Source organism: Scyliorhinus canicula, chromosome 5, assembly GCF_902713615.1.
Source record: "Scyliorhinus canicula chromosome 5, sScyCan1.1, whole genome shotgun sequence".
Taxonomy (NCBI): domain Eukaryota; kingdom Metazoa; phylum Chordata; class Chondrichthyes; order Carcharhiniformes; family Scyliorhinidae; genus Scyliorhinus; species Scyliorhinus canicula.
This window is the reverse complement of record NC_052150.1, coordinates 12419519-12434431: the sequence shown is the minus strand read 5'-3', so window position 1 is coordinate 12434431 and position 14913 is coordinate 12419519. Positions and strand designations below refer to the sequence as shown.

General features: G+C 47.6%; 1 protein-coding gene across 4 annotated transcripts in view; it reads left to right on the top strand.

The window, feature by feature from the left end:
• Positions 1-14913, top strand: part of ulk4 (unc-51 like kinase 4) — a 513024-nt gene that overhangs the window by 395805 nt on the left and 102306 nt on the right. For all 4 annotated transcript variants that reach the window (XM_038796599.1, XM_038796603.1, XM_038796600.1 and 1 more), the window contains one exon: positions 11945-12111. In XM_038796599.1, coding sequence (XP_038652527.1) covers positions 11945-12111 — 167 coding nt within the window. The remainder of the gene's footprint in view (positions 1-11944; positions 12112-14913) is intronic.

Here is a 14913-nt window from a genome sequence, read left to right as displayed (position 1 = left end):
AATAAATGAACACTGGGACTTTCTGATTTGGAACATGACAGGTGTTAGGAAAACAAAGGTAGTTTTAAGGGATTTCTATTCCAATTGGTAAACAGTAGAAATAAGGTGTAGTTTTAGGTATGTTTAATTTATTGTTTCTGTGCCTGGAAGGGTGAAGCCTATAGTTAGATTCATGCTGGACAATGGTCTTTGTATGTGTGGTGGTTGGTTAAACTCCAACTGCGTTTCAATTGTGTTTAGAGAGGGCAAAGGTGTGAAAAATGAACAAAAGGCATCTGCATGAGGCTGTTGCTTAGCAACTGGAAGTCCTTGTAAGGTAAAAAAAACTTGTAAGTTTTAGTTGAGGTCATTTGAGAGCAGCTGGAGACAGGGCCTCAGGGAGTGAATATCTCTCAACTCTTCCAGAAGGAAAACTGGACAAGATGGGAAATGCAGAGGCAGGCTTCCTAAAGTCCAAATTACTGTCCAGATAACCAGGGAATTGGGACAGAGAGAACATTTAAGACAGCTGAAGTTTTTTTTTAAAAAATTTAAGAGTACCCAATTATTTGTTTCTAATTAAGAGGCAATTTAGCGTGGCCAATCCACCTAACCTGCACATCTTTGGGTTTTGCGGGTGAGACCCACGCAGACACGGGGTGAATGTGAAAATTCCACACGGACAGAGACCCGGGGCCGGGAGCGACCCTAGGTCTTCGCGCAGTGAGACAGCAGTGCTAAGCACTGCACCATTGTGCCGCCCCCCCCCAAAGACACTTGAAGTTAAGAGAAGAGAGACCAAGGTATTGTTCAGAAGAATTCAAGGAAGAGTAAACAAAGGGTTCTGAGTTAAAAAGACACTTGCAGCAACCAGTGGGACAACAGCCTTCAAAGGTAAAACATGGCGCTGAGGACCTGGATTCGAATCCCGGCCCTGGGTCACTGTCTGTGTGGAGTTTGCATGTTCTCCCCATGTCTGCTTGGGTTTCACCCCCACAATCCAAAGATGTGCAGGTTAGGTGGATCGGTCAGGCTAAATTGACCCTTAATTGGAGAAAAAATAATTGGGTGCTCTAATTTTAAAAAAAAACAAAGGTAAAATAAACATCTGATGCTATTTTGATGTCTGGGAATTGAAAGCTAAAGCAATTGTGAGCTGTTTGCACAGCAGTCAAGATAAAGAAATCCTAAAGGGGTTGGTGTGAAATCCTGGACTGGATTGGCTCTTAAAAGTGGAGTGGAAGCTTTGTTTGAAAGTGTCATTTGTAAAACGTGGACTGGATTTCGGAATGCAAATCACTAAGAGAAAGCATTATTATGAGAGAAGATTTTAAAGCATGTTTTTGGGAGTGGATTTTGGAAAATCGTGTGACAATCTTGGGAGATTCTGAGGATAAAATCACAGACACTAACTTGGGTTTGGAGTGCGTATTTGGCCATAGTTGTCTTGTCGCTGATAAGAGATTTTTTGTAGCTTAAGATGTAATTTTGTAATTCTCCATGTTAATCTTCAAATCTGTGTGTTTTTAGTAAGCTATGGGGGTGTGAAGGCATATTGTATCATAATCCAATGTTTTTATGTTTAATAAATGTTGTTTGTTGTTAAAACTAATTAGCAGTCCTGTAACTCTGTTGCTCCACTTTATAAACAGAAGTAAATGTTACAGTCTTTTGAGCCAGGTTTCCATTCTGGGATATTCCAGTCCAGTTATAAGATGAACTGGGATCGTAACAAAATGGAAACCAATTTGCTACTGTTTCAGTTATAAATGCAATAACAACAACTTGTATAAATTGATATAGGGCCTTTAAGGTAATAAAATATCCTAGGGAACTTCACAAGAACATAATAAAGAATGACACCGATCCACCCTAGGAGATATTAGGTGAAATGCAACGTGCTGTTTACCTAATCATCTTATTCCTTCTCTTAGCCCTTCCTGACTGCACATCAAAGAGGTTTGAAGCTGTACAATGGTTCAGTGTGTGTTTTATAGAGTGTAATATCTACACTGCTATTTGTTGTTTCTCCCAATATTCACATATCCCCTGTTGTTCAACACTGCACACTTCCAATGGGCTGAGCTGCCAGCGTTTCAGCTCTCCAAGGAGATGTTTCTCAAAGCATACACAACACAAATATACAGTCAAAGAGTAAAAAAAAATTCACATTGCAATAATGAGGTTATTTTAAGTTCAGAATATGATTGCGCTGGCATTTTTCTTTGGGCGACAAAATCATTAAATTATTTTCCTATTCAAGGGACCACAGATTGTTACAGTTGTAAGTGTTCTGTCATCTGCAATTTTAGTGTATGAATATTTTGGTCATTTTAATTGCTAGGTGATTGGGCTAATCTTTTCACAGCTACGGATTAATTGATGATGTGATTCGTTTGTTTTGGGATGCTGTTACATTAGAATTCTTTACATTAGTTGGTGGCTCATTATTCGTATGCACATATATAGGGAATGGTAAATTGATCATTCATTTGGGGACTATTTCTAATAATGAATAGATAAAAGCTTCTCCCGAAATCTTCACGATTCATCACAGATAATGCGTAGAATTGCGGTGTTATATGACAGCATTGGCGAAGGAACCTCGGGTGTTATCCAAAGCTGCAACGACATAGCTCAATCGCTTTGTTAATGTTATATATATCTGAGCTTTACATTGGCTCCTGTTTCAGCAACACGTCAATTCTAAAGTACTGATCCATACTTTCCAATTCCATGGCCACGTCCCTCCCTATCTCCAAAACCTCCTCCAGCCCTATACCCTCTAGGATATCTGAACATCTCCATTCTGGCATATGGCACATGACCAATTTTAATCATTTCACCATTGGCAGCCATACCTCCAGCTGCCAAGGCCCGAAGCTCTGGGATTACCATCCTTAATCTTCCTCTCTCGCCTCCTTTTTCCTCCTTCATTATGCTTCGTAACTGCCCCCCCCCCCTCCCCCGCCCTCGCCACCCCAAACCCCCTCTAATGTTTTATTATGTGGCTAAATGGCAAATTCGGTTTGATAACACACCTGTGAAATGTCTTGAGACTTTTGACTGCATTAAAGGTGCAATTTAAATGCAAGTTGTTGTTGAGACAAAGTGCTGACCTATATCAAGCTCTGAAACATGCTGGGGGTAAATTCTATTTGTCTGTCTGTGAGTCCTTAAATTGAGAGCTAATTTTCACATTGTTTTTTTTTCGCACACGGATAATCTGCAACAATTTATTTGGTACCCTTTCTGTAAGACCAGATGTATTTTAATTAGCACAAGCGACAGGCCAATTAGAATGTGCCTGCAATTATACTGCCAAACCACTTTTTCAGATAAAACACTATCTATAATGAGAAAAATATGGCAAATGCTGGAATTTGTTTCTTTAAAAACATAGAAAAATGCTGGAATATAAAGCAGATCCATCAGCATCTCGAAATAGAAGCTAATGGGCGCGATTCTCCGGCCGCGTTGCACTCTCACTCGAGCGAAACGAGGCCAGTGAATAGCGGGAGAGGCCGAAAACACGAACCACGTCAGGCGCCAAACAGTTTGCGATACCCGCTCCAGTAGGCAAAATCGGGATCCTGCCGTAGCATGGCGAGAAACCAATTATCACCACTTAATCCCTATTTCCATACAATTAACGAGGACCACCCCATAATGTCCTCCCATCATTCAGCGGCCTCCCCACCATGTGGTCACGCTGGCGCCGATTAGTGCTCCTTTTGAAAAGGTTAATCTGGCGGAAGGGCTTCTGCAGCGAGAATGTGAATAGGCAGTGCTCGGCGAGGGATTATCATAAATAGAATTTACAGTGCAGAAGGAGGCCATTCAGCCCATCGAGTCTGCACCGGCTCTTGGAAAGAGCACCCTACCCAAGGTCAACACCTCCACCCTATCCCCATAACCCAGTAACCCCACCCAACACTAAGGGCAATTTTGGACACGAAGGGCAATTTATCATGGCCAATCCACCTAACCTGCACATCTTTGGACTGTGGGAGGAAACCGGAGCACCCGGAGGAAACCCACGCACACACGGGGAGGATGTGCAGACTCCGCACAGACAGTGACCCAAGCCGGAATTGAACCTGGGACCCTGGAGCTGTGAAGCAATTGTGCTATCCACAATGCTACCGTGCTAGGACATTTGGCTGGGGAGGGGGGGAGGGGGGGGGGGAGGGGGGGAGGGGGGGGGGAGGGGGGGGGGGGGGACCCTCCACAGGGGTGGGCCGCCATCAACCTTGGGGGGGGAAGGGGAGGATGGGGGCAGGCGCTAGGGGGGGGGGGGCAAACACGCACGGCTCCAGCATGCCAATCCGTGGATAATGTGTGCCCATTCTGGGGGCAACCCTTGTCCCTGTCCGTTTGCCCCACGAACCACCCCATAACTCCTGCTGAGGCCTCTGGCACTGCGGCCGAAAGCTATTGGTAATAGGAAATTGGCAATCGCGGTGAAGTGTGAACTTCATACATGCCAAGTGGATTCCATGGCTGGGCGGGCCATGCAGCATGTGGGAATCATTGCCTAGCATCCCAATCACACCTTGATGCCTGAACACTGCGGGAGGCAACACCACACACACAGCAGCCAACATCCTAACACCCAGGGGATGGGACACAGCTCCCCGGAGGGTTGGTGAGTGCAACGGGGAAGGGACCAGCGGACAGTCCAGGTGAGGTTGTGTGCGGGTGTCTGGGGTACAGGATCTGTGGTCCAGTGAGGGGGGCCCGCTCAGGTGAGGGCGGAAAGGTCTTGTGGTGGTAGGGGGGCACGGTGGTCTCCACTTACCCATGCTGCCCGGTGTAGGTAATTGACCTTCCTGTGACACTGGAGGCCAGTCCTCCTGGTCACATTCCCCAAGCTCACGGCCGCCGAGGCGGCGCTGGCTGCCCTCTGGCTCACCCTCCAGGATCCTTGGTGGAACAGGACATCCCTCCTGGCCTCCAACGCATTGAGGCGCCTCCGCAGGTCTGCAACCCCGAATCTTGGGCTGGTCTCGGCGCCATGGCTGCGAGCTGAGTGGGGCTGGCTGAGTAAGTGCTGCTCAACCTTGTTAGGGGGGGGGGGGGGGGCAGTTAGCAAATCAGCTGGCAAGACATCATTTAAAAATTTTTTTTAGAGCACTCATTGGGTTATGGGGGTGAAACCCACGCAGACACGGGGAGAATGTGTAAACTCCACACGGACAGTGACCCCAGGCCGGGATTGAACCCGGGTCCTCAGAGCCGTAAGGCAGCAGTTCTAACTACTGCGCCACCGTGCCGCCCTGCGAGACATCATTTGTGGCGAGAAGCCTGTGGGGCCTTGTTAAGTGGACCGATTAATTTTGAATAGCGTTCTGGGCCGAGGGCCGGGAAGCTCACCGCAGTTCCCGCTCACTGACACACTTAGAATTTGTGCAGGTCTTCCAGAACCAGCAAAGATGTGGAGATGCCGGCGTTGGACTGGGGTGAGCACAGTAAGAAGTCTTACAACACCAGGTTAAAGTCCAACAGGTTTGTTTCAAACACGAGCTTTCGGAGCACGTGCTCCGAAAGCTCGTGTTTGAAACAAACCTGTTGGACTTTAACCTGGTGTTGTAAGACTTCTTACTGTGCAGAACCAGCAAAAGCAGTTGGAAAAGTCTTCACACATCATAAATTGCGAGTACATCTGTTTGGAAAAAAAATATGGATGCAAATGGCACCTTTCACATCCTCAGGCATTCACCAATTGCTTCACAACCAAAAATCTGCTACTGAAGTGAAGTCTTTGCTGTTTTACTAATAAAGAAGACAGCTAATTTACACCGAGTTGGGGTTCCACAAAAAGCATAGGAATGAATGAGAAGTTAATCTATTTTTTGGTTAACGTGCCATTTGAAAGATGGTAAAGTGCGAATCTAGATTATGGCCTGGGTGCCCACAATAATGGAGAGCCTTGCCACCATCGGAAAAATGGCAGAAGAGGCCAAAAATCTCAAGTCCGTCCCCCAAACACAGCATCTACCATTTTTGTGCGGGCATTAATGGGCCCGGGTCAGGATTTGAGCACTTGCTTTTCACGGAGGCGGCTGTCCCTACAAAACAGCAACTGCCTCTACTCGCATCTGATTTCCATTAGCCTAGAGTGGGAAACACGATGTGTGCAGATTATACCTGGTAGGTACAGGTCTAAACTTTGCGGAGTTCTTTGGAGAGACTGGACATTCTTTTGGACGACCCATTGAATATGGTCCCGGGACACCTTTGGGAAAGGTCAAGTGCCCCTTGGGGAAGATGAGGTGCCCTTTAATGGCAGGCATGAATGTGCATAAAAACTGCATAAACGCATTAACTGACAAGCTCATTGGAACTGTAAAATATGTCAAATTGAATTGTCAGTAGCAACTGTGTGTCAAAATGAACTGCCAAAGGCAACTGTCAAGCTGCCAAGGCATTTAAAACTCCTGCCCATTAAATCTTTGAGGGGGGGCAATGTCTTGGAAAAAATGTGTTGTGTTTAAAACAATAATTGCCTGCTATTTCACTGTGTTGACATAAACCTGAAGGCTACCGTCACTGAGCCACGTGACTGATTTCACAACCTTCCATTATCATTGTCGCGTCTCTTCTATTTCACAGTTTGAGTGACACTGCCAAGTGTTTCCAAATTATTTGATGTAGGTCTATGAATTCCAATGTTTTGTTTGATAAGGGATTAAGTGCTTGAATGAGAGATGGAGTAGAAGGAACATCAATGTAGTGAATGAGTTTTTATGAATTGGAGCTTTTTAAAAATAAAGTCTGTAATAGGCACTTCGAACATTATTTTTATTATTCTCAGCATGGGTCCTGAGGTCTGTCTATGGTGGATACTGGCTGAGTGGCATGGTAGGTTGAAGGAAAAAGGATGATAGGTGGGGGTCATGGGTTGGCATGATTTTTTTCATAAATTGGCACGGGGATATCAAGAGCCATGGGGGCTTGTTAGAGGGTAGGGATTGGCATGGAGGGTATATGGGGCAATGGGTTGTAGGAGTGTGAAGGGTGAGAGTTGGTCAACTGTTTTTTGCCTTTTCTTAAATCTTGGACCGGAGCACAGAGACGGGCATTCAGCCAAGCTTGCCTTCACACCCAACAGCTTCTGCATCCATTCTGGGGCATGTGGGCTCAACTCACAAAGAACGCCCCTCATCTAAGAGCAAAAATCCACACCTGTGTATTCATATCTCTGGGTCTGGGTTCAAAGATATTTTTAGGATCCCGATCCCTGAAAAAATGAAATTGAGTCATGCCATTCTAATGGGAGGTTGAATATCAGTAAATGTCAGTGCTTCTGTTATGAACGTGTTGATCCTGAGTGCAGTATGCAAAGATCAGATTTTAACTGAATCACGCACTCCTACGCTGTACCACATGACTGAAGATCTTGGCATCCGTGGTAATGTATGTTTTATACACCCGTATGAGAGTGTCATTGGCATATCAAGCACTTTCTTATCAGAGCTTTACTGTACTCTGCATACAGCTGGGCTTTACCATTGCCCCTCAAACTAGTTTTACTGTTTTGATTATAATGTGTACTTCCCCATTCCTTCTACTATGGTAACACCAGCTTTGAGCAGGTGTCAATTCCTATTCCATCTTGAATGGCAGCCTCTCCCACTTATTGTGGAGAGCATTCTAGGGGACAGCTAAGGACCTGGCTATCTCAATGTTGGTTGGGCCTAACCACTAAACTCAAGTGATCATGTTGGCTCAACTCTGGCTACCAGTTACAACTCAGTGGGGAAGTGAAGCTCCCCATATGGTGTAAATAGGGAGGAACCCTATGGAACATATGCCAATCGTCCAGCCTCTGCCTAGAACTGATGCAATACAAAGCACAAAGGGGTATTCTCAAATGATCATTCAACGTGAACTACTAACCCCCCTTTCCCCACCCCACAGTACAGCAGTTCAACCACTAGCAAGAAGAGCAATGACCCTAACTGATGAGACTATTCATTTGAAAAGTCTCTGTGACATTATACAAATGTACAGCATGTGAAGTGTTAATGTTATGTTAAGCTTAGCCCCTAGAGGGAGCTTAGAGACAGTACTATAAATTGCACTGGCTCTTAAGCTAAGGGGAGGAGTTTAGGCTGGAGCTGACAAAGATAAGATTCATAGTGTATTGCAGAGTTAGTTAAGATAGAATAGTTATAATTACGTGAATAGTTATAAGAATGTGTCTGGCAGCCCCCACTAGCCAGCAGGAGCAGATCATAAACAGCTCCTCCTACCCCCATGCAAACTCCAGTCAGCACACAACCAAGCCACCATGGAGATCTGCTCCATGCTTCAGGGATGCTGATCTGACCAGGCTGCTGGACGCCGTGGAAGCGAAGTGGGACATCCTGTTCCCCTGAGGGGGTTGGAGGATCAGCCGCAGAGCCACCAATGCCGCCACGGAGGGAGTGGCACCGGCCGTCACGTCAGGCAACGTGACCAGGAGGACCTCTGCCCAGTGCAGGAAGAAGACCAACGACCTCCACCGGGGTGAGGAATGGGGGTGGCCAATAAGGGGAGCGGGGTGATCAGATGGCGTGGGGGGGGGGGTCGGTTCTAGGGGGTGGAAGGTGGGGAGAGGGGGTGAGATGATGGACAAAGTCCCATCCTATGAGAAACATGTGAGGGTGAGGACCTCCCTGGCCATCAGTGCAGGCCATTGCCAGCACTGCCTGACCTCCTTTCCCCACGGGTCCTCCAGGGCTGTTCTTCCGGCCCCTCCTGTTCCGGCCTCTCCTCAGACAAGGGCAAATGTCCCTCCTCCTCCTCCAGCCCGTCGCTCCGATGCTGTGCCAGTTGTGAAAGGCATAGCAGACCACCAGAAAGCGGGAGACCCTATGGGGGGTGTACTGCAGTGCACCACTAGAGCGGTTCAGGCATCGGAACAGGATTTTGAGCAGTTCGATGCACTGCTCAGTTACAGTACGGGTAGCAACATGGGTCTCGTTTTAGGGGGTCTCCACCTCGGCTTCCGTACTGGCGTCACCAGCCAGGACTTCAGTGGGTACCTCTTATTCCCCCAAGAGCCAACATGTCACCCTGGCGTTGTCCTCGAAGACGCCAGGAATCTCCGAGTGTCCCAGGATGTAGCTGTTGAGCACACTCCCTGGCAAGCATACACATACATGCATATTCCAGAGGTGGTGGTCGCACACGAGCTGAACATTCAGGGAGTGGAACACTTTCCTGTTAATGAATGGCGCTCCCTGATGCCCCAGTGCGGGCAAGGCGACATGCGTGCCATAATTTACCCCCTGGACCTGGGGCATCTGGCACTGGCAGAGAATCCTGCTGCCCGGGCATCTTAATGGGCTTGGTCCAGCTCTAAGTTTATATAGTCAGCTGCCCCAGCATACAGGGGACATCGTGACCTCAGGATGCACTTGTGTGCTGTCGGTTGTAAAATGCCCGAGCCCTGGAATGAACCGGTAGCATAAACGTTCTTGGCGGGGCTGCCGGTGGCGCAGTGGGTTAGCACTGCTGCCTCACACCGCCGAAGTCCCAGGTTCAATCCCGGCTCTGGGTCATTATCCATGTGGAGTTTGCACATTCTCCCCATGTTTACGTGGGTTTCACCCCCACAACCCGAGCAATGATCACCCTACTTAAACCCACGTAACCCGTATACCCGTAACCCAACAATCGCCCCATTAACCTTACACTACGGGCAATTTAGCATGGCCAATCCACCTAACCCGCACATCTTTGGACTGTGGGAGGAAACCGGAGCACCCGGAGGAAACCCACGCACACACGGGGAGGACGTGCAGACTCCACACAGACAGTGACCCAGCCGGGAATCGAACCTGGGACCCTGGAGCTGTGAGCATTGATGCGAACCACCATGCTACCATGAGGCCCCTACCATGAGGACGTGGCACAGTTGACACATTGTCTCCTTGTTGAGGCGTTGCCTCCTGCGGCACTAGCTGTCCAACAGTTTAAATGATCGATGATGCCTGTACACCTTCGACCATCATTGGCCTCCCCCTCTGGATCTCTTCTCCAGGTCTGCAGGGCGTGCGGCGGCCCCCTGCATATGGGGTGCTGCCTTGAGCCTGCATCACGCGGCTGCCGCCTTCTCTGGCGTCAGGCCGCCTGGACTGCCACCAGCACCGTGAGGGCTGCCGCTGCGGGGTCGGCAACATCATCCATATTGTTAATTCTGTAAAGAATTGGAGAGGGCGAGAGACCGGCCATCACTTAGCGCTTCCATCCCGGGACCATCAAAACCTCTGAGCCTGCCTCACCCTTGCGTGTCTCGCCTTCTCTCAGTGCCATACGACGAGCCTCTCCCCCCCCCCCCCCCCCCCCCCCCGTGGTCCCAGCAGCAGAGCCACCATCGGTGGAAAGGTGCCAATGCTTGTGCAGGAAAGTATGTGTGTGAACATTAGTGTATGCATACTGGTAAAAGTGTGCATGCATAGAGTATATGCGTGAATGACTGCGCATGCATGCCTGTTAGAGTACGCGTGCATGAGAACGAACAGCAAAAATCATTGGAAAAGGTCACGCCGGAATGGGGCACAGCGGAGGAAGGAGAATGAACAACCCACCCCTACTCCAGCATTGGTAAATTGCCAGGGGCCAAGGACATAGAAGCGAGAGGGGCCGCAGCAGACAAGCACACAGCTGCCAGACAAAAAAATAGTAGCACTGCTAACAGTGCAAAAATGACCCCCCTCCCCCCCCCCCCCCCCCCCCCCCCCCTTACAGTGGAGCTGCATCAGTGGAAAGCCGCTTGGTGAGTCAACCACCGACAAGCAGAAAAGGCAGCAGCAAATAGCAAACAAACTCTCGTACAGAAGCCTCCAGGCATTTGCAGCTAAGCAGCAGAAGCAGCAAACACAACCTGCAGCTGGGAAGTGCTCACATAACTAACCATGCCAATTGCGTATCAGTGATAGCCTTCGGCTGTGCAGCCAGAGGCTGCTCACAGTCAGAGGGGGTTAAAGTGACCTGCACCATATTACCACAAACAGGGCTCTGTCCGGGAGGTCTTTGGTGGGACACAGGCAGCAGCTGTAGTTGCCCCTGTTATGGGGCCACACAATCTGGTGGATGACCTGTAGGAATCGCAGGCACCGAGTCCTTCACCCAAGGGGCCAATGGTACAAAGTCCCCCGATCAGGTCCTCCCTCCCCCTGGGGACTCACCCACCCCCGAGCACTAGGCAGCATCTCCAGTGCCCATGGGCTGCATGTTCGAAAATGCCTGCTCACCTCCTTTAATATCCACAGCAGCCATTGCACTAGCTCCCCCTCTTTGAATAAGTGTGCTAAATGGCGCCTGCATGATTGCTCGCTGTGGAGCTGGTTAGATCCTGGGAGGCCATTAGATAGGGCGTCCATCTCGTTAATGAGATGGAGATTGTCCTCAATTGCTGGTTTAGCTCACTGGGCTATCGCTGGCTTTTAAAGCAGACCAAGCAGGCCAGCAGCACGGTTCGATTCCCGTACCAGCCTCCTCGGACAGGCGCCGGAATGTGGCGACTAGGGGCTTTTCACAGTAACTTCATTGAAGCCTACTCGTGACAATAAGCGATTTTCATTTTTCATAATTGGTTCCTCGCCATGTCCTGGCGGGATCCGGAACCCGCCGACGGGAACGGGTCAGTTAGATTGCAAACCGATCAGCACCTGGTGCGGATCCCGATTTCGGCCTCTCCCGCGATGTAACCACGTGCACAGATCTGTGGCAGGCACAATGTGGCCGTTGCATCACGCTGTTTGTATCTATTTAGTCCCAAGCAGAGCTATAGTAGTGTGGATTCAATTTTACTGGTACACAGTACTACAGAATCTTAATGTTCAATTAACAGATTCGCTGACCCTAGCATACATAGCAAGTTAGCCCCATTGTAGTATGTGTGAAAAGTTCGTACAAAACAATTTGTGTTGAGTCAATACAGCTGGTTTCAGTTTGTTTTCTTGCCCCACAGGTCTTGTTGATTCGGTCCGTAATTTATTCATCGAAACCACAGCCATCTACTTCGAAATTGATGATAAAAATGGCTTGAAGACCACCAGCAATCTGTTGTTAGCTCTAATTGATATTTTACACAATATACTGAACCACACATCAAACGTTGTTCGCTCTGCTTTGCAGGTGAGATGAGGCTCAGAGTGGCCATTTTGTTTCTGGATTTCTATTGATACGAGGTCTAGTTTGTATTTTTCTCCCCTTCAGTAGTTTGCTTCGTTCTTTTCTTATGTCTTCTTAGGAAATATAGTGGGTAGGCACTCTTCTCCCAGCTCATTAGCCATGGGCAAGCGAGAGCGAGGCCGTGTATCTTACCTTTCGATTGTCTTTCATTGTTGTGAGGCAGGACAGGACAGGCCTTGTGTTCTCTACCTTCCTCAGAATTCCAGGATAGAATCAAAGTTAAAAGCTAACAGGAAGAGCTAGAAGTAGGAGAGAAAAACTTTCTTAAAAATCAAACATCTAGGCCAAATTACCTGTAAGAATTGTCTGGTCTTGGCAGCAAAGAACACAAATAAATATTTGGCATCAAAACACAAATAAATATTTGCCATTTTTGATGTCCAAGCTTTTTTTGTGATGGTCCATCTGTGCCACGAAAGTATTGATTGATTGATTAATTGTTTTTTAGGATATGACAGGATTGTACTATGAGGAATGATCGAACAGAATGAGCCTACAGATCTCTGGGGTTTAAAAGAATGAAAGATTAGCTCATTTTAAAAACACATTATAGGGCTTGCAAGATATCCTGAGGCTGGCTAGGAATGGTGGCAAAGACAGCCCAACAAGCTAAAGATTTACCTCAGGAAAAGCCTGTTGTCGATATCAAGATAAAAACCAAAGCAAACAAAAAAATTAGGTGGATATGCTCACAGAAACCGGAGAACTTGGCACTTTATGTAAATTGATGCTAAAATGAAATGTGTTACAGGATGTTGTCCTAGAATCATTCCACATCTCCAACCGTGAAATCAGAATCTCCAGTCCTGCATCAAAAATAATGAACAACATCAGAATCATTGCAGGAAGAAAAATCAGGAGAATCACTCATCCTCTGAAGCCAAATGCTTGCAATCTAGTCCATATTAATTAGGCACAAAAAGTGGGCAGAGGGGTGGGGTGGGAAGATGTTTACCCAGTAATAATGCAGCTCTAAAGGGTGTATTGTCATTATCTGAGAAAGCTGTACCGTCACACATTCCTCAGGCAGTAACTTTCCAGCTGTGAAAAGTGACACTGTCGTATTCCAATTGCACGTCGGCTTCGAGCAGAAAGTTGCACCTAAGAGCAGAGCATGTGTGAATGACTCACAATACTCAGTTTTCCCTCCCTTCAGAATTGCAATCGTTAGAAATTAACGTATAGAAATACAAGTTACTATTCGCGCAACTATTTAATGCAAATGCTCTGGCAGCCCCCCATGGGGATTGTTTCAATCTCTCATGATAACAGCTGTATATGGCTGCAATTTGCCATTTGCACCATCTCTTCTCTTTTACCGAATTCACAGTGGGAACCCCATTAGGAGATTGAAGGTCAATATTTCTGTTTCATTCTTTATCAGGTGAAATGGTTGCATTCAGCCTCTTGTGCAGTTCTACTGCAGCACGGGGAACATGATTAGCAGAAGCGGGAAACAGACAACTGCACTTACAATGGTCGATTGGATCGCTGCTAAGTATGGCAAAGGCAGCCTTCTGGGTGGATCTATTTAAACTACTGCAATGCCAGATTAGCAGTTTTCGGTTACAGACCCACTAGCTGCAGCAGCCAGCAGTCACCCACATATATTTAACTGGGACATAATCGACTGAAATTTTCACAGGTTTTCTTTCTGCAGTGATTCAATTTTTTCTTAATTAGCACAATATTATTCTTCTCCTATCAAATAAAATCCTGGTGTGTAATGCATTTTCAGTGTGTACATTCCCACTGAAGGACCAAAAGGATATAAAGGTTACAGAACAGCGATGGGTTACCAATACCTGTTCAGTCCACCCCACTCGCAGTTAACATAGATGCAAATCAGTTGCATTGAATCATAGAATGGCTACAGCACAGGAAACCATTCGGCCCATTGACAGCTTTTTGCAAGTGCATTCCATTTCTCATCCAATCCCTGTATCCCTTTTAATTTTTGTTTTGAGTTCCTATCTCATTCATTTTAGAATCTGTCTCCACCTTTAGGCAGTGCACTCACTGGGTAAAATCATTTTTATTGCGTCACTTTAGTTCTTTTGTTAATCACCTCAAATCGGTGTCCTCTGGTTCTACATTTCTTTGCCAGTGGGCCCAGTTTCTGCTCTCTACTCTGCATTATTTTGAGCACCTACACTAAATCTTCCTACCACCTTCTCTGCTCCAAGTAACAGAAGTTCCACACCATTGGAAATTATTCCTTTACATCTTTTCTGCACTCGTTCTAAGGATTTCACATCCTTAGGAGTAGATTGTGTTTGTTAATCCAGTATGTTTTTGTTATATGCTTATTATAAAAGCTGTTCTACAGTTTGGGTGATATTCTGGGGGCGATTCTCCGCTCCGCGCACCAAGTACCCACGCTGTCGTGAACGCTGTCGCGTTTCACATGGGCGCGAACAAGGTCCGGACATGACCTATTCTGGCCCTCACAGGCCAGCACGGCGTTGGAGCAGTTCACGCCACTCCAGCGTCCTTACCGCCGCGCCAACCCGCGCATGCGCAGTTGGGGCAACTCAATCCTGCGCATGCGCAGTTGGGCCGCGGCATCCTGCGCATGCGCAGGGAACTTCTTACGCGCGCCGGCTCCGACGCAATATGGTGTGGTTGTTCGGGGCAGGCCAATGCGGAATGTAAGCCCAGGGGGGGAAAGACCAGCCCGCCGATCACCCCGAAACTGGCCCTATATTGTCCGGCGGCGGTTTATGGGTGGGGTTCACGCCACGC